Source organism: Gouania willdenowi, chromosome 11 (assembly GCF_900634775.1).
Source record: "Gouania willdenowi chromosome 11, fGouWil2.1, whole genome shotgun sequence".
Classification (NCBI taxonomy): domain Eukaryota; kingdom Metazoa; phylum Chordata; class Actinopteri; order Blenniiformes; family Gobiesocidae; genus Gouania; species Gouania willdenowi.
The window spans coordinates 4,936,617-4,957,269 of NC_041054.1; the positions used below are offsets into that span (position 1 = coordinate 4,936,617).

The 20,653-nt window shown below is 38.1% G+C and overlaps 1 protein-coding gene across 2 annotated transcripts in view; it reads left to right on the top strand.

Annotated features, from left to right (window-relative positions):
• Nucleotides 1-20,653, top strand: part of crybg2 (crystallin beta-gamma domain containing 2) — a 58,639-nt gene that overhangs the window by 31,078 nt on the left and 6,908 nt on the right. The window contains exons 5-14 of one of the 2 annotated variants that reach the window (XM_028461037.1): nucleotides 2,457-3,591; nucleotides 4,004-4,744; nucleotides 10,901-10,948; nucleotides 14,462-14,580; nucleotides 18,391-18,619; nucleotides 19,588-19,727; nucleotides 19,815-19,941; nucleotides 20,059-20,094; nucleotides 20,187-20,326; nucleotides 20,425-20,551. In XM_028461037.1, coding sequence (XP_028316838.1) covers nucleotides 2,457-3,591; nucleotides 4,004-4,744; nucleotides 10,901-10,948; nucleotides 14,462-14,580; nucleotides 18,391-18,619; nucleotides 19,588-19,727; nucleotides 19,815-19,941; nucleotides 20,059-20,094; nucleotides 20,187-20,326; nucleotides 20,425-20,551 — 2,842 coding nt within the window. The remainder of the gene's footprint in view (nucleotides 1-2,456; nucleotides 3,592-4,003; nucleotides 4,745-10,900; nucleotides 10,949-14,461; nucleotides 14,581-18,390; nucleotides 18,620-19,587; nucleotides 19,728-19,814; nucleotides 19,942-20,058; nucleotides 20,095-20,186; nucleotides 20,327-20,424; nucleotides 20,552-20,653) is intronic. The other variant, XM_028461038.1, reaches the window with a different exon arrangement.

Sequence of the window (20,653 nt, forward strand, 5' to 3'; positions counted from 1 at the left end):
TATTCTGCCAACAATTATCCAGACTTTTTCTCGGTAATTTACTGTTGACAAGTGCTAGACGCTCCCAGATGAATTCAATATATCATCATCCCTCTCCAAAGAAAACCTCATTACACATGGATCCCTCACTCATTAATCAGGTGGGGGTTGGGTGAAGTCAAAAGGGGCTAAAATAAGCAGGTCAAAGGCCCTCCGAGGTTGAAGTGAGAAAACATGTTTACAGTGTAAAGGTGTGTCTGCGCTCACAAATTGCTTCTGTGGAGACAACAGATATAGTATGTGTGCTATGTTAAACACTGCTTTGGGATTGCTGCCAAAGTTTTCAGGTGCCGCTGTGAGGTGTGGCTCTGGCTTTAATGTAGTTATTGTGCCATGTTTCATCTCAAATCACTGAGTGAGCAATTTTTTTTTAACACTTTAAGACTTACATTTTAGTGTAGATTATACCCCCGGCCTTAAACGTGTCCATATCCCAAGCCAGCATTAGATAAACGTTTATCGGGGTCAAAATTGTTTTTATTCTGTGTGGTGGATTATTTCCTTGTTTTTCCCTAAAATTTTTTTGAAGTGCCTTCAGATAGTATCTTGTTCTTCCACAGAATTCCATTCCATCTGCAGATTGTTTGTCAGCCTTTCAACAGTTGACATACCTAGAATGATCCAGTTATTGTTCAGTAACGTTGCGGTCAGGACTCCTTCACGTTGAAAACCTGTAGCCACTAATGAATGTAAAGGGGAGGGAGCGATGTCCTCTTGGTTGCAGACTATTTGGTGGAATGGATAGAACAAAGAACTAGAACATACTGGTACTTGGAGAGCGCAGACCTTAGCAGGGGTTTTTTTTGGCCACTCTTGACTGCTTTTGGCCCATTTTAGTCACTTTACACTAACTTCTTACAATGTTTTTGCTGCTTTTGGTGAATTTTTGGCCACCTGTTACCATATCTTCCTCCACTCGCTCGTCAGAAAAACCCAAAAACATAGCTAACGGGACCGGCCCACCGGGACGATGCCCGGTATATCCCACCCATGGACCTCAGCTATGCTATAGCGGTCCTCCATTTTGCATTGTCACCTTAATGTTACATAATTATTACGAATCTATTGACACACTTCCAATGTGGCATCAACTCAGCTATCCAATGATTATTGTTGAAATATTGAAATTTTCTATTCCTATTGGTAATGATACCGTACGTCAAAATGTATGGGCACCCCCGTATTTTAAAAAAAAGTTTCGATAAAATCTGGATCCAATCCAGATGAAACTTGTTTAGTTGATCAAGAAACCAACCCTACATGACTGAGACCAATTTCATAAATATTGGTCAATCATGAACCAAGATTAGGGATGCACCGAATTTTCGGTAGCCGAAATATATATCTAAAATTCTGAATATTCAATAAACATTTACTTTCTTTAAAAAACATGTCTAAAAATGTATTCTAGGCTATTTATGTACTATTTAAAAAAAATTGTGAAAAACAATCGCATTTGATATTTGGTATTCCGTATTCGGCCAAGCGTTTATATTTTATTCGGCTTCGACCACAAATTTTCATTTCGGTGCATCCCTAACCAGATTTGTATTTTTGAAATGTTTCCCATAAGGAGAGAAATTCTTTGGATTTAAAAAAGAAAAAAAAACTGATCCAGAATCAGCATATTGATCCGGATCATTCCAAAAAATCTACCGGTAATTACTTGTTCCTGATCCCATTTTGCATTTTGGAAATTTCATTAAAATCTGCCCATTAGTTTTTGAGTTACTGTTCTCAGAGAAACAAATAAATAACGCTGGCAAAAACATAACCTCCTCCACATTTTACTTTGCTGTTTATCCAGCAAATATTGCACCAAAGGGTTAATACCAGCCTTCTGGAATGAGGCTGATTAGGTGCAGAGAAACAACACAAACCATTTTCAAAGCGAAATATTTTGTGGAAGCTGTATTTTATGCCATTTTTCCATCTTGTCTGATAGCAGGTCTAATAACAGTTGGTAAAAACTTGCTTTAGTAGTTTTACGAGCTTTCAGCATTACGAGCTGTAACGCACACAGGCATGGTGTAAGAACTACTGTGAGGTATTTGTTTAACGCACTCATTAGAAAGGATTTCTTGCTGCCACCTGTCACCTTTAAAGAGCTTTAACTTGTTTAAGTTTGTGCTTTTAATTATGAATCTTACAGTTATTATCTTTAAAATGGCTTGCAAGACCATGCAATACAAATTAGTTCAGCATAGTACACAAAAAGTGTTTACTTTGAGTGACTTTAGTCATCTGACTGACTGTGTACATAATCCACCCTGCACACGCCTACTTTAGTTTAAATAAATCTCAAGCTTATGTTTATTAAGTAGTTAACATGACATCATTGTCTTATTTCCTATTCACACTTTAAACACATATTGTTCATGGATTCTAATCTTTTTTAACGTCTTTTATTTCTCCAGGTTCCTGACAGTTTTGAGAAACTCTTCGGTAGTTTCAGAGGTTTCTGAGACCGAAAGCCAACAGACACAGGTAGTCGAGGATTCAGAGGCCAAAATGAATCCTGGCTACAGCAGCCTGAGCACCAGGTTCACCTCAAGAAACTCCACTGACCCCAAAGAGAGTGACTCTAAGCTGCGTTTCTATAAACTGTCTTTGATAAGTGAGAATGATACAGATGCAACAAACCCAGCCCTGGAAATGGACTATAATAAAGTGAAGGAGCAAAATGGAACAGATGTCACCTCAGAGTATACATATACTCGCTATCAACCACATACAATGGAGGGTTCATTTTCTGACTCTCTGAGTGACAGCACAGTCGAGAGCTCCTACAGTAATTACAGCTCTTCCTCCACCCCCTCCAGCCTCCCCGAGGCTCCAGCGTACAAACACCTCAGCAATGCGTTTCCAGCCACTCCTGACGAGCACGACAATAGGCTGAGTGACAGCACTGTAGTTGATCTGAGACGTGACGGTGATCCTGCAGAGCAGCCCAAAGATGAGTGGAGGAGGAGCCTCCTGAAGCACCAGTGGGAGGAGCTGGCTGCACCTGCTGGTGAAAGGAAGGGGAGGGATGAGAGAGAGGCAGAGTTGCGGTGGGATTCCAAGCCTCTCCCTGTATCTGACTCGCTCAGCACTCAAACTTATGACAACAACTGGGAGAGTTTGCAACAAGACAACGACGAGGCGTTCACTGGAGTGTTCAAGGCCACATATGTGGAGCTGATCCCCGACCCTGCAGCGTATCCCTGCACTCCCCCTGCCTCCCCTGAGGAAGAGTCCCCAGGCCAGTGTGACATGGCCAACCTGATGGATACACTCAAGAACATGGAACCGTCTTTCAGGCCCAGAGGGATGAGCCTGCGCCCACCGGCTCCATCTCTCATGTCCTCGCTGCCGCCAATCGTGGAGGATGCTTCAAGCCCTAGTCACGGGATAGACTTCATGGATTCTTCAAGCCCCCTGTCAAAGAGTCAGTCCATGGGCCCATCAGCCGAGTCCCTGAATGGATTGTACACTTTGCCTGCCAACTTGGGACTAAGAAAGAGCGTCAGAGACGTACTGACACCTCTGGAACTGATGAAGACAGCACAGGTATTGTACTATCCTTACCCTTTTACTCTGTGTGTGCAGGGTTAATCACACAAGCAACACCTCCAAATTATTAGTTGGATAAGTCTACATTATCCTTTTAATTTCTTATGAGAATCAGAAATACTTTATTTATCACAGGGGGTAATTACTTGTGTCACAGAGGTTCAGAGAAAAAAAAGAGAGACGAAAAACATAGATAATTAAGTAAGACTGTCAATTAAATACAAGTACACACATTACAGTAGAAAAAAATAAAACAATACAAATGTACAAAAATAAACCAGCTTTATTGCATCTACCTCTACATACAAACAAAACAAAGAGATCAGAAAAACAACACATTTTCTGTAGTAACTATTTACTTTTTACTTTGTGGGTGAATTAATTTTGCCTCATGTTTGCTCACCCACAGGAGCAGGAACAGTCAGGAACACAAGATCTGCACTTACGACTTAGGGCATCTCTGGCTAACAGTATTGTAATGAGAACGTCTTCTGATTCTTCCCCTGAGGATTTCCAATCGTCGCTGCCCAATGGAAACGCCGCCTCTCTGACCTCCAACCAAAGCTCTCGTCTGGACAAAAGTTTCCTGTTTGGAAACCTCAGGGCGTCGTCTACAGATCCGACGATGGAAAGCGGAAACTCCCATCGCCCGCTACTGCGAACCAGCTCTCTGCCTGACGCAGGACTTTTGAACTCTCGCATGAGTGTTGGACCACAAGAGCTGAGTGAGATGGGTGGTAGCGTTGACCTTTCAGGGGCTCGCTCAGAGCGCCTCTCCTTCTACATGAAACCCCCCATTTCCTCTGCCACTGGTGAAGACCTTAACAGACGTATGAGTCTGCCTTCCTCACTTGGGTCCCCACCTGCCAGCAACAGCCCCACCACAATCCTCAGCCCCAGCGGCTCCATCGACTTTCAAAGACCGTTCACCAACACAGACTCTGCTTTATCTATGCTTAGCCAAACTTCTGGGATGGGGGTTGGCCCTGGGACACTGGGAGCCCCCCTCCAGCAGCGGAGCCTCAGTCTTGATGGACCCATGGGGGTCCAGTCGTCAGTGCACCCCAACATGCATGGAGGGATTCAGTTCGAGAGTCAAGAGTCGGACCAGAACTTGGTCTTAAAGTACCGAGCTTTCCCCGATGCCTATGTGAGTATTTAGTCATTTTTTTTAAATGTCAGTTGGATCTTTTTATAGATTTATATAAACTTTTGCAAAGTAGACACTCTCTGGAGTTCCATAGGGTAATAAATATATCTCCAGCTACCGCAACTACAAGGTAAATAACATTCTAGAAAGTTTACAAATAGACAAACAAGTTCAAAGACTTTAAAATTTTGGAAATTTTACACTTTTAGAGAACAATTTTTAAGAATTCATGCATGAAAAGATACCAGGTATAAATTAGAGGATGTCTATACACACACTCTACACACTTGCATTAAATGGGAGGCTTTATGATGATGTTGCTATTAAAACCTGATCCTTGTTTTTATTTTTACAGTGGAAGGAATTTCCTATGAAGGCAATGTTTTCTCACACTCAGATATTATTAATTTTGTCTGTGGTTACAAAAACAAACAATTGGTCAGCGAACAAGTCAAGTGCGATAACTTTGTTTACAGTTGGTACACTTGATATTTCACCATTTTGGCATCAAATCACACACACCAAAGTTCATCTGCCTAAATGGCTGATTAAAACTGAAATCACAACAACCAATAAAAAGGAATGGCAATTAATCAGTGAGAATTAGCCTAAAGGCTTTTAATGGTATTTGTTTTTAACTAAAGATTAAAAATTGGAAGAGCAATGGGTTTAAATATCCCATGCTCATCCAGTTTTAATCTTTAGTTAAAAACAACTACCATTAAAAGCCTTTAGGCTAATTCTCACTGATGATGAATTGCCATTACCTTTTATTGGTTGTTGTTATTGCTGTTTTAAGAATCAAAACACCATCCATCAGACAGCGGCAGGTAGATGTTGTGACAAGCACTAATTGTGTTGTTTTATAAAATGCGACAGTTTAGTCTGTTTCGACCTCAGCAACTTGAATTGGAGTTTACATCTAATTCCCGTGACACACCTCTTAAAAGTTAAGATTTTTAGCAGTTTTCTGATGTTTCTATACAGGATTAGTGGAAGTCTTCCATTTGTGTGTATAGCCTTCATTATCTTATAGGGGTTTTTATTGTGAAAGGTTAGAGGCTTATGTTGTCGTTTGTGCAAATAAGCTTGAGAGCCGTTCCATCTGAGCTCACACTTTTCACACCATTATCACTGGTGTCAAACTTTGTAGATCATAGTGTCAGAGGTTGTGTTTTACTGGGCTTCTGTTACAACAGTAAGGCTGTGTTTATGGCCTCATTCTTCTTTGCTCGATTACAGAAGAGATGGAGGTTGTCCTGAATATCTTTAAAACTTCGACACTTAATCACAATGTGGGCTAAAGCCTGGATTCTTATAATTTAAACTTTCTGATACTGTTTGTTTTTAAGTCTGCTTTCAGCTCCCCACCCATCCAAAGACAACAGCCACACCTTCTTTTGTACTTCACACTGTAGTCTCGATGTGATGAGGTGAAGTTGACATTGGGAAAGAAAGGATTAGCCAACAAGGTGAAATGGAGGGTGAAAGCAGGATTACTATAGGCCAGTAGTATTTTAATGTTGAACTTTTCATACATCTGTTCTGGTCCTGATCCAGGCCTGAGGGTGGCTCATCATGAAGACACACATGTATTTTTTGGAGTTGTACAGAGATGAGATAAGGTAGTTAAATGTGACATGTACGGACAGAAATGACATTTTAAAAATAAGAAAAACAGCTTAAGGCTGTATTGATCCAACTAGATTTGGTTTGTTTTATGACGGGGTGTGGTGACAGTGCCCTCACATGTTTACTCTGTCAGTGGAGTTTAGGCTTTTTACTATAAGGACATCTGGTTTTGACTCCGGACTTGGCTGGGACCATTTAAACCCTAGTGATTCAATGTTTTAAAGGGCTGCATTCTGGCCGCTCGTAAAACAGGCATTTTTTTTTTTGAGCATCCGGATTTGAACCTGCACTGCTCACCTGTTGAAAAATGTGAAACAAGTGATAAAATGTATAATCACAGTTTTGATGAGTGGATGCATCGCTGTATCAAAGGTGAATCATTGCATTAGTTTAGAGATGGGCAGCTTTTATCACACTGAGGGCCACAAAGAGGTAATTGTCTGATCTGAGGGCCATATTATTTCCAGTCAAGTCGTTTTGTGTAATTCTGGTGTCATTTTCAGTATTTTTGAGTCTTTTGGGTATTTTTTGTCATTTTGTGTATTTTCGTTGTTCTGTGTTCTGTTGTTCCTGTTCTATGAAGCTAGATTTCCTCTTATCAAGGTAACTTCCAGGATTTATTTGCTATCCTATACTACGACACTGGTTAACTTTTTACCGGAGTAAACCGTCATGGTAACTTATGCTGAACGATTAACCAGGTTGGTACCAGGTTATTAGTACTAGGATACTAAAAAAAATAAATGCACAAAAAGACAACAAAGATACAAAAATACACATAATGACTCCAAAAAACATACATTACAGAAAAATACACCAAACAACATGAATATAAAAATGAGTAAAAAAACAACAAATTTATCATGCGTATGTCCCATAGAATTAAACCAGGGAAATCGCACAAGCTATTTTACTTTGCACCTGCAAATAAACCCCTTTATAACACTTCAGAGTACAGAGTATATACACCTCTTTGTACATCCAACCTTCAAACACATACTCATTTGGCCATAACTGACAACTCTACTTAAACCCCCACTATATGAATACATACTTCCAACGGGCACTGTACCATTAAAAATAGAGGATCGTCATCTTGAAATAATTTCCGGCAGGCTGTACGCTAGGCTGCCCCCTTCTGTTAGAGAATCACAGATTCACGTGGGTACATGAGACTGTCGATGGGTCACATGGGTACATGAGCGGGTTGGTACATGACAGGGTCGGTCTGCAGCCAGATGCCTCTCAAAATCGGCGGGTCATTCTCTGTGCACGTTGGTGCGTGAATCGGATCTGAAAGCTGACCGGAGAGAAATAAAGGGATAGATTCATTCTGATTATTTGTATCTAATGGACAGACCAACACAGTGAGTCTCAGTCCTGTAAGATAATACAGGATGTAGAAAATACAAATATTTCCCCCCTTTTGATGTAGGCTGAGCTGTATGAACACCGTATCAGAGCCACAAACTGCACCTAAAATGAGGCGGATGCTTGAATAAAAACATGTCTGTGATGTAACTAAGTGAAACTGACCAGTGTGTTTGTTTGTTCTCCGATGAACTAGTATTTAAGCATTAACAGTTGTTTTCTCTGCCACATTCCTCCCAACAACAGTGTTGTTTGTTCTGTCTGAATTATGGACTTGAATTCATTATTTTTATGTGATAAACAGCTTTTTAGTACAGCTGCTGTGTTACTGCAAATGTTTGGTTCAGTAAAGCTAACAGAGAGAGATGTCCCAGATGTACTTCTCCAGCTTCACAGTATGTATTTTTGTTGTGGTGTGTATTTTTGTAGTTTTGTGTAGTCTGTCTTTTTGTGTGTTTTTTTTAGTCATTATGTTTTCGTACTTAGATGAGGGCCACAGTTTCTGTAAAAAGCAAGATGTTTTATTTAATTACTTATGCAGAACACTTTTGGTTTGAGGCCTTCTATGCAAATAAGCTGCACCCAGAGTTTCGCTTCCTGTTTGCTTTAAGTTAATGAATTGTCAACATTCCCTGGTTTTTTTTTGGTTTTTTTTTTAACTTAAATTCCAGCGCTGATCCATTGACTTCACATTCTCTGTTGTCATCTCTGTGACTGTCATTGTTTCGGAATTTGTCCCTCAGCCGCGTAGGTCAGGTTTTGTTGATTTAAGACCAGGACCTAGAATTTCGACAGAATTGCACTTGTGTAACACGAGAGTGGAATGAATGCTATTGGAGATACTTATTTGTTTACGTTGGTATGTTGACACTTATTTACAGAAATGTTGCACTAAAATAGTGTTACTGTTCATAGGACACCTTTTCAATGTATTGTCTTTCAGAGATGTAAAATAGAAATTGCATTTTTTCACTTAATCTTTTTTTTCTTATGTCATAGATTATTGTAGATTGATTTCTGACCAATATATCGATAATCGCAGTCATATCGTGAGATAATCGTTATTGTGAGCTTTGTATCGCATATCGTATTGTGAGGTACCCACCCCGAATTAAAGATGCAGTTTTGTCATATTTAATAATACTAAAGAACATTTACGATGCTGTGAGGTTTCATGGAGGGAATTTGCAGAGATACATTTTAATGAAATGTAGATTTGACTTAAGTGAGAGTATAATTTAAGTTTTTCTGGTTGACTTTCATTGAGTTCCACCAGTGTTGTTTTGCTGAAATAGCATGTTGTCATCAAGCTATGGATTAAGCTGCTTAACCACATAAATCACAATTTTAAACTATATTTTATCCAATGGTTATTTTCATCCACTACTGATGCCAGTGTGAGCCCGAAAACACTTCTGATTGATTCTGATTGAAATGCAGCCGATGTCAGAGTGACGTCATATCACAGGAAATATGATAAACAAAGCAGGACAAAAATCACGTCAAGAAAATCGCTGTCTTTGTCTGGTGAGAAAACACCAAAAAACACTTATTAAAGACACTTTTCCCCTTTGCATTGTGGGATTTGGAGTCCCATAGAAGAATGCAATGTGCAAAACTTCTCCGAAGTTGAATTCTCATGATCCGTTTTTCACCAAACCCTTTAAAATGTTTTAAAATCTAACTTACGAGAAGCAATTTTAACCTTTGACATGTATTTGTGAGTAAATTCTTATTGGAGGATTTCTGAGATCAACTTTTGGATGACGTACGGAATAGATACAGTTTCAAAATGTGAGTTATGTAATCTAGCGGCTTTAAATTTTGCTTTGGGGCTTCCATCAATCAAATTCCACATGAGCTTTGCTGATAAAGATCTTTGAAGTTGTGCCATCGACGTGAAGTAATTAAAATGCAAATTATGATGATGATGATGATGATGGTTCCAAACATAATTCTCATTGGTTCAGTTCTTCTTCAATCCAAGCTACTGCTTCTCCGTAGGGGCGGAGCATGCAGAGCTCTGTGTATTCATTTGACTTTTGACCAACTTTGACAGATGCCAACTGTAGTGCAGACTAGGAATAATCCTAAGGAGGATTTTTGAACATCTTTCCCTTAATTTGATGCCTGATGCAGTTAAAAAAAATGATCTAGACAAAACTTGTGTTTGTTTATATTATACAAACATCTGTCTAAAATGTTTCCTGTGTTGAAAAATATTTGCATTTGTCTTTTGAAATGCATATATCATTTCCAAATATTGCAAATGTAATTATCAAGAATGTAGAAAAATTTTAACTCTTGCCCCAAGTGCCATGATGAAGAAATAATCAGTGGTCATAGATAAAAAAAAAAACACACAAATATTACAAATGCATTATGTAATAGTATTAGATTCCAGTCAGAATTTAGAATAACTACCAACCTGAGCATTAATGCAGGCAGGAGCGGAAGTAAAGTCTTACCCCCTTTCAAATTTCTATATCTGGGTTTTCTTGAAGATAAGTAGGACAGTGCCTTTTTAAGATGGAGCTTCAGAGTCAGGTTTGTAACATGATCCTGATGGTAACCAGTTTCCTCCAGATCTCCCAGCGACACCTGAGACACGAGCACTCTCACACACTGACAATGATGCCATCTTGACCCTGAACTGAAACCTGCCTCACTTATACTTTACATGCTTTAAAGTAGTTTACATTAACTGTGGAGGAGACACTACAGCACAAACGTTTGAGGTTGCACTTAACGTGCTGAGGTCAGTCACTCAATCTGGGCATTATTCCAAGAGATGCACAATCCACCCACACACATTTCAGCTACTGACACTACGAGCTTTGTGCTTGTTGCTGTTTGCAGGATTCTAGTGAAACTCCAATCAGCATCAGGTTAAACAGCACAGTGTAGGAATGCATTCACGTAGATGTTAAATAATGGTTGTCTCTGTCAGGAGGGATGCTTTCCATCTCCTTTGATGTCCCTAAAACCTGTTGCACAAACCTGCCTGATTGTAATGTGTGGAATGTGCAGAAGTATCTTGGTAGTTCTTTTAAACTTCCACAGAAAAGGAGGCGAGAAAATGGTCAATTATAACAGGTTCTTGATGTTTTATAGATTATTAATATATTTGTTTTTTTGGTTTTGTTTGTTTAGCTCACAAAGGCAAAAGAACATGGTAAACTCAACCCTCGACCAGGAAAGGTGAGTCCTACCGTCCTTCATCTTCTGCTCAAGGTCAAACCATTTTTGACATTTTATTTTCCCCACTGGAGTCAAAATTAATGTTTTCAATAAATCATTATTTTACTTTGGTTATTTTTCCTCATCTTTATGAGGTTATAATTTCCCACTTAAAGTCTGTGTGAAGCAGAAATAAATGTATCATAAGGGTGTGCGATCTGACGATATTAGATATAGATAATATGTTCACATTTTAACCCTCGCGGTGCCATGTCTGTGTCATGTCTGTGGTCCATACACAGCACATTCAAAAGTTTTTTTTTATCTGCCGAATCACACTATTTGCTAGTCAGCATGTCAGCGTTACAGACTGAAGAATTATTGAGCGCTTAAACGGGGCAGAAGTACGCCCCGCCCCGCTCCCCCTCACCCCCAGTGCACGGACACGAGCAGTCAGCTGTGTTAGCGACTATCTGTCAGAGGCTCAGTGCAGATGTCTGTCTGTCTTGTAAAACTCTATCAATTCTGAGTGTTGAAGCACTGAGAGACGTTTTAAGAAACACTGCATGTTTCTCTTCTCTAACTAACTCTCTGTAACTCTTCAGCAGAGATCTGCTGCTGCAGCTCATGGGGCTGTTTACACTTTCTTAAAGGGACAGTGTCCTGAATGTGACTTCCAGCAACTCAGAGCTGCCCTGAAAGAAGCAACAATACATAATTTAATCACACATTTCAGCTTTAATGAAGGAAAAAGTCAAAAGTGACATAAAATGTTGATATTGAGCTGCTCTTGATTAATAAAAGGGTCTTTGTGGCATTTTTTTCCACTGACTTTGACCCATTATTGTTTTTCTTGTAAAACTATTGAAAAAAATAAAATAATTGAGTTTATATCATCTATCGCCATTTTGAGGAAAAATATTGAGATATGAATATTGGTCCATATTACCCAGGCCTAATGTAACCAAAGCAGTAACGTTTTATCTTGTAAAGGATATTATTGTCTAAACTGTGTGAAATGAGGGGTTCAAATGCTGCTTAAAGTAGGATTTTATTAATATGTGTGTGTTACCTAAAAAGCAAATGGAAATCACTAGACTGATATGCTGCCTTGTTATGTAGCAAGTGTTGCTAATGATACATCACTTTAGTTAAACTAAGTAAAAAGACTGACTAAAAGAACATATCAGCCTTTTTATTTTATGTTAATTCTACTTGGAACTAGTTTGAGAAATTGCTTACATACAATTTTAAAAATTATTTGAAAATTACCTTGTCTTAAATTATCATTTATTCCTTTTTTCCATTTAGGACGATGATCTTGAGTAGGTGAATTGGTTTGTTTTATTGGTAAATAACTTTAAAATAGTGATTAAAATCTTGATTGTGATTTTACAAAGAAAAAATTGTGATATGATTTTTTTTTTTTTTTTTCCCCCATATCGCCCACCCCTATGTTATCAGTTTGTCATACCACATAAACATTTGAGTCAAATTTGAAAGATGAAAAAAATAGCTCAGTTTATAAAATTAGGTCTCAAAATCATGGAAAAACAAGCACTTCTCTCCGAGATGCTGGGAGCGTGTCAGTTAGCGACGCTGGAACCACGCCCATGCACGGGAAGGGCTCCGCCTCCTTCCTGTGTCTATGGGAGAGAGCTGTGTGAAAGCAACTCCAGCGTCGATAATGCTTCCAAAAGTGCCCAGATTGGTTCCTAATTTGGGAAAAGATTAAAAGTATTTGAATGGAAATACAGAGGTGCTTGCGTTACCTGATAAAATTATTTTTACGCCAATTTAACCTTTTAAAATCCAACACTATACAAAATATGTAAATAATGAAATATCAAGAATAAAACAACAATGTGCTTTTTTTTGCAGACAATTGTTTTAAATAAAGACATTTATCTGGAATAATTGGCCCCACAAATATAAAGATGGGCACAAATGATGATGATAATAATTCTATTATAATTGGAATAATTCTTATTTTTACTGTACTTGTGTGTATTGTGTGTACTGTCTTTCTTATTTATTTATTTATATTATTTATTTCTGTTGTCTTATGTTTATTTTGCACTATATTTTGGTTAACTATTTGCTGCTGGTCCCGAGAAACAAATTTTGTTTTTATGTTAACATGAAAATGACAATAAAAAAAAAAACCTTGAACCTTGATAACGACAGTAGCAGTGATTTGAATAATAAAGCTATAAATTAATGAATTAAATAAAAGATTTAAAATACAAATTTTAATCAAAATTTTTGAAAAAAACAACAACTTTAATATAACATTGTTGTGTAATCGAATATTTTTGAGCATACTTCCACTTTTCTTATTCATTTCAGAGGTTAACTTTAATCAAAACAACTTTTTCTACTTGAATTTTAAGCTGGTGAATGTTTTCTGTTGCACTGTTTGATCATGTAAAGGTCATTAACTTGCGTATGAAATGCACTATACAAATACATTTTCCTTGCCTTACTTTCTGCATTGCTTCCTGCTGTTCTAACTTTGCTTGGAATTCCACTGCTGTAAATCAGGAAGCTTGTGAAGCCAAATGCTAACACATCAAAAGTTGCTAACCCATCATTTTTTTTTTTTTCTTGTCTGCACATGCTGTCAAAGGTCAACACCACAGGAAGTGCAATCATTATGAGACAGCAATGCATATTTTGTTATTGCAATAAAATACATTGATTTATTGCTTAATTGTGACCATCACCAGCCCTCCCTAAGGAAGGGTAAGAAATCTTTTATTATAGGAGGATATAAAAAGGAGAGCAGTGTTACACCTTCGGCTTTGGCCTTTTCGAATGTCATCATGTATGATGTTCAAAATGTCAGGCCTGCTTCTACATGACTGCTGACATATAAAAGGATGATTCTGAGTACGAAAGGTGGAGCTGACATTTAACTTTAGGTTTCTCCCTAGCTCCAGGGGCTCAGACCTGAAAGAAATCAACGTGTTTGCTGTAAGAACCTGAGCAAGTTTAATAAGTCTTTCTAAAACGGATAATTATTTACCAGAAGGGTGTGTTTGTACATATTCAACCCTGAAAATTTCTGACCTTTTCAGGAGTATTACGTTTTCAATTTAGCATTTAAAAATCCCCGATTCTTGTTTTGAGACATTTAAACTTGATGCCGTGAGAAGATTAGTGTTGAACTTGAATTAGGCACACTTCATGAATCTGTTGTTTTGAATATTGGCTAAACTTTTGAATTTTTATCCATTGAGTCAGTGCACTGTCAACATTAATCCTTCTGATGTTTATGCTACAATTCAGATTGAAATTCAGATTCTTTATTTGTCCCAGAGGGGCAATTCAGTTTCAGTTACATATGGACCAAAAAACATGGGGGACAGGTACGGGAGTACTGTGGGGGGGTGGGGGGGGTGGCAGCCACAAGAGCAGCGCTACTCAAACATGTCCATTGAAAACATTCTAATGAGGGGTTTGCCCATGTCTGCCTCAGAGTGTGAAGAATGTTCATAACATCTACATGTGTTCATTTTTTTAATGCTATAGATGTATGTGTTTGACCGGCCTGGCATGTGCGGCCAAAGAATCGAGATCCGCAGCGACGTCATCGATGCTACATCCTGGGAGCTACAGGAAACCATCTCCATCCGTGTTGTTAGAGGAGGGTGAGTGCCTATGTTTGCATTATGTAGCGTCTTAGAAGTGAAGACACAATCCGGTATATTAAAAATTCATATCATAACGAGAATATATACCGGTATTTGGTATAAACCGGGTATACCACCCAGCCCTAACTCAAGTGGGATTTATGTTTGCTACGTCGACGCTGTAGCTTTGTCAGTTATAGGCATGTACATTATTATTTAATGTACACATGAATGGGGTCAAGTTAAACCTTTAATTTAGTATTTTCTTTTATATTGTGCATTGTTGGAATATCAGTGCTAAATAAATATTGTAATATATTATTTGAAGCAATAATAATTTATGCAATTGCAATTTCTTGATTTTAGTGAGGTTAGTAGTACACAGTCAGAGCCACAAATGCAATGGTACAACTAATATTTGGCATGGTAATTTCTTTCGGTTTTTCAGTTTTCGTCCTTCGTTTTCTCATTTTTGGTTTTCGGTTTAGAATTTAAGAATTTTCATTTTGATGCATCCCTAATATCAGTTATCTTATTGTTGGTTGGTTTAATCTGTTGGAATTGGGAATGGTGAAAAAAAAAAACAAAAAAAAAGAAACATGGCTTGATCTTTAACTTTCCTCATTCCACAGTGTTGGCTCAGTGAACATGACCGCACACCCTCACCATGTTTATATAGTGTGTAATGGAAATAGTTTTCCAAACAAACCTCATGCTCTGAATGCATGCAGGTAGCACCAAAAACATGACATGTATTAATGCTCGCAGACATTCAAATTCTTTCAATAATTGACACACCCAAACACAAGCTTAAACACTTACCCCAGTGGAGGAATGTTCTATCAGTCGCAGCTAACTGACTGACATGTCCCTGCCCCACATGGTACGAATCACATGAGGCTAACAGGTTTTCTGCTGCCTCCAGTGAAATAATTATAATGTCAGACATGTCATTACTTCCTGCACTGCTGCCCAACGATGAATGCAGACATTTCAGTGATGAAAGAAAGTGCCTCATTTGTAACACATTAGACTTTAATCCAATCAGTAAAGCTTTTTCACTAATGTCAATTACATGATATGAAATTAAACTAAATGTTTGTATAATCCTGGATTCTGGTTTAGCTCTTGATTGACGTCCAATCGTTTTAGGAATACATTTAATTTGTGAATTTAAAGGTACAGTTTTTTTCCCCCAAAATATATGTTACGTTTACCAATTATTTTTTCTAATTAAAGGTGCAGTCCACAACTCTCAGAACCCTCTCTCCCCCTCCTTCCCTGCTGCCCTCTTGCCCTGCTTCCAAACTTTCCAAAGTCCCTCCCTCAGAGGAGCTCTACAAGCTAATGTTATTCCAACAGCAACATCACAGTAGCATATTATGCTCTGTTAAAAGCATATTACTGCAGGGCTTCTCGCTCTCAATGTGCGCACACCTCAGCAGCAGCAACAACACAGTGTCACTCACAGCAGCTCACACGGAGGCTGCTGTGCGCACATGAACACATGCACTACAGAGTTCTAGAGTAACAATTACAAATCAAACATAATGTAAAACAAGCAACAGTAATTATCTTTGTAGTAGAAAAGTCGCCAATTCCATTTTCTACTCCTCCAGACCATACACTGTAAAAAAGACGGCGCTCCAGCTCTGGGAAAGGGGCGGGGACTGTGAGCAACAGCTGTCAGACAGTCCATCAAACACAATCCTGGCTCTGATTGGTTCTTTTTGCTCGGTCGCGGTGCATTCTGGCAATCTGCCAAAGGCAGCAGGAGCAGCAGGGGGGACTCAATGAGCCTGTTTTTTTCACACAAACTACTAGTTTGATGTAAAGCTGTCCTTACATAGTGACAGCTTTAGCAAATATGACAAAAACTCACTTTTATAAGAGTTGCAGACTGCACCTTTAATTACCATAATTCTGGGTCAAAGGTCACCCATAGAAAATAACCCATTTTTATCAAATAGGTTATTTTGCATATTATATTATCATATTATGATATATTATTTTTTACACATCCTGCCCTATGCTCCGTTAAAGGGATGCTCCACAAGTTTGTCCTAAAATCTTTGAAATGTACTAATGAGATCTATGCCTAACAAAACACATTATGCATCATATTCATTTAATTGCCTTTTAAAAATGGGACTACTAAACCGTTTTTGAGCCTGTGTTCCGCCAACTTGAAATCACGTGATTGATGATGTCACACGGCCCCACTGCCTTTAAACATTCCATTGTTTTCTTTTGGAGTGAAGCAATTAGCCTGCTTTTTAGATCATTTAGCAGCTTTTCTTGGTCAAAATGCCAGCTTGTGCTGGTTTTTGCTGCTCTAAAAAAACAGAAAAAATTCCAAGATGCTGATGTAGCCCTCTTTTGTTTACCGAAAGAGAATAAAAACAGCTCTGACCATAAAAAAAAAATCAATTTCTGCGGTTTTGTTGTAGATGATGAAGCAGAGAAGAAGAGCTATCCTTAGGGACGAACTCGCTTACTTAATTTCAAACTTGTAAAAACAGTGGAGGATCCCTTGAAACTAAATTAAATACATTGAAACTTCTCCATTATACAATGTGTATAAAGAATTTCCCAGAGCAGGGGAGAAGTAGCAAAAGCAGCGACTCTTAAAACTATTATTATTGCAAAGTAAGCTTTTAAAATAAAGGAATTTTCTAAACTGTCTTTCTATATTGCATAGCCTGCTGGTTTGGTCTGTTGGCATCAAAGTAAATCTATAATATATCTTTCCTCATTCCAGAGCATTGACTGTATGAACAGGACAATGCACTATAATAACATTTACAATGCCAATCACTTTATCTGCTCATTAACTGGTTTCATTCAACACAACATTCCACTGTAGCCAGATAATTGTTTGAAAGAGGCTCAGACTTTCCCTTTAAGTTTAACATTTCCTCATAAATTAATTTTTTATCTTCATTTCCGTTTCATCAGCTTTCCCTAATCGGATGTCATTACAGGCTTTTATACGTCCCAAACCTGTGCTAATATGGATAATCAAGTTACCTAATGTTATTAATTTCATATTCTTCTGCTGTATTTGTGCTGAAGTCATGTGAGATTTGAGTTTAGTTTCTCCACATTAGGTCAACTATTTTTACAGTGGAAAAATGTGTCCAGTTGCATCTAAATGTGTGGTATTGTCCCAAAATATTACTGGATGTGAACTCATTCTATTTTGCATGGAAATTGACATTTAAGTCTCTATGACCACCCATTTAGAATGGGAAAAAATGCATGTAAATGTGATATTTTTCCAAAACATGTGAATGCATGTGATGTTATCATCCAGGTCATATTGTAATTTCCGATATGATACGGATAAACAAGAATAAGGAAAATAATGGTGTTAATATTATTATTACTGTCTTTTTTCAATGATCACAGATAATCGGAGCCCCTAATTGTAGGGTCTCCCTAAAAGATAAGATGATGGTTTTCAAGCAGTAAAAGCAAAATATTGCTAAAAATGACATGGCATCAACATACTACACTGACCATATATGACAGCTGACAGGGTGCTACTCTTAATCTCTGTTTATGCATAAATCGATACGATTTAAATGATAATTTTTAACAGTTTTGTACAGAGCCAATAACTAACTCTCACCATTTTTAGATCACTACTTATACACAGGGAAAATGTTCAAGTTTACCCATTTGAAAATGGCTTAAAAACAATAAAGTCAAAAGTGTGTCATTGTAGTCCTGAAAGAAGGTGAATAATGTTCATTTATTCTTTAATCAATGTGATAACAACTAGTTAGTATTAAATGTTATTGTTGTTTATTCTTGCCAATGTAGATGGGTGCTTTATGAAAAGCCCAACTTCAAGGGTGAGAAGATCGCCCTGGATGAAGGAGACATAGAAATCACGAATCCATTCAGTCCTCCAGAGGAGCCGCTGCACAACGGACAGAACGGACAGCCTGGCAGCGAAGAGCAGAATGGAGAGAAAAGTGAAAGTGACCAACAGGAAGAGACAAAACCAGCCCAAAAGTTCGTCATCGGCTCCATACGCAGAGCAGTCAGGGTGAGAAGGATTCTGTTCAATCTTAACTTTTGGTTAATTTGTGTAAATTTAATCCAAATCAATTAAAGTAAATATTTTTCTATTAGTAACTTCATTTGCGTCAAAGCGTAAGTGCTATAAACACAATTCAAATGAATAGAAAAACATGCACATAACACATACAACATACCACAACTAGTAGATAAAAGCAATGTACAAATTAAGATTGAGAAGTGTTTTCCTACAAAAGGTGCAAAATGCATCGTACAAACTAGTTGAGGTACAACTTACCTTTGGTGTTAATTTTGTTGACTAAAAATTGTCTTCATAGTTTTTGTCGACTGCATTTTTTTTTAAGTGACAATGAGACAATTTGTTAACTAATAAAAACAAAACTATAATGTTCACATGGGACGAAATCCAATTAGAACTGATTACATTTGGACTAAAACCAAGTTTAATTTTAGTCAAAAAACTGACTAAAACAAAATCTAAATTTGCTGTCAAAATTAACACCGGACTAATAAAAGCTGTAGAAAAAGATGCCAAGTTAGTGTTGACTGCACTCAACAGCACCCCCTCGTGTCTGAAATAAAGCACAGCAACATGTATGATGGTTTAAATTGCAAATAATGTATTTTAAATGGGTTTTTTTTTATATAAATATCAAGTACAAAATAGATAACTTTAAATCCATTAATATATTAGATGATACATTTGATAGAAAAATTACAGGTTTCACAATTTCTTCAGATTATTTCCTTGGTTAGTTGGTAAAAAAAAAATCAGTTATTAAATGTGTGATTCAATCTGTCAGTGCACAACAGTAAGTAGCATATGTAGTTGTAGTGAGGTAATCGTGTACTTTTTAAGATGTTTTAGGCACAATTTCTTCTGAAACTACTGCAATTGTTTTTTTAATAACTAAATGTTAGAAAGCAGCTGAGTAACGTTTCCTTTAATACTGGCTGCTTCGTGTTGGTCCTCAGGACTACAGTGTCCCAGAGATCAGCCTCTTCCCAGAGGAGAACGCCGAGGGCAAGAAGGTGATTTTCAGAGACACTTCGGAGGATGCCAGGATTTTTGGTTTCCCTGTCAAAGCAAACTCCATCATCATCAGCGCTGGACTGTGAGTCCTGAATAATGTGATTCATGTCACTATAGGGACTGTTGTAGTTTTGATCTTACTACATTTGCTCGATGTGCTTTTTTTTAGGTGGCTTGTGTACGCTCATCCCTTCTTCCAGGGTGTGCCCCGCGTCCTGGAGGTGGGTGGGTACACCAACCCTGCGGCCTGGGGAGTGGAGCAGCCGTATGTGGGCTCACTGCATCCACTCAAAGTGGTAAGTAGGGGTTATTGGTGGAATGTTGGAGATCTCGTGGGACAGTTTTTTGATTTTCAGAACCAAAAATCCAATATTTGCTTTGAGTTTGAGCTGTTGTTTTTCTTCTCACCACAGGGAGAACCAAGAGTGGAAAACCTGAGTGAACCAAAGGTAAGAATGTGAATTTTTGTTCGTATCATATTTTTATACATTTCTTTAACTTTCTTAAACCTTTGGTTCTTATGGTCTCGTGGTCTCTGTAGATGGTGATCTATGATAAGCCGTACTTCAGTGGGAAGTCGCGGACCATAACCAGCAACATGAGAGATTTCATGACCAGAATAGAACCAGGACAGACCGCCTTCATGTATAACACAGGCTCTCTGAAAGTACTGGGAGGAATGTGAGTCAGATTATCTACCGTACTTACTGATAGTTTTTGAGCTTTAAGTCTCACATAAGGAACTAAACCCACATCTTGTTGTGTATCTGTTGATACAGCTGGGTGGGCTACGAGAAGGAGGGCTTCAGAGGCCACCAGTACCTCCTGGAGGAGGGGGAGTACCACGACTGGAGAGTGTGGGGAGGCTGTAACGCAGAGCTGCGCTCCGTCAGGGTGATCCGAGCCGTAAGTCACCAGGACTTCCTAACAAACTCTAATGTCATTAATTATAGAAGGTCTCATGTTTGGGGTCAATTACATTTTTTTAAATTACTATTATGTCTTCAA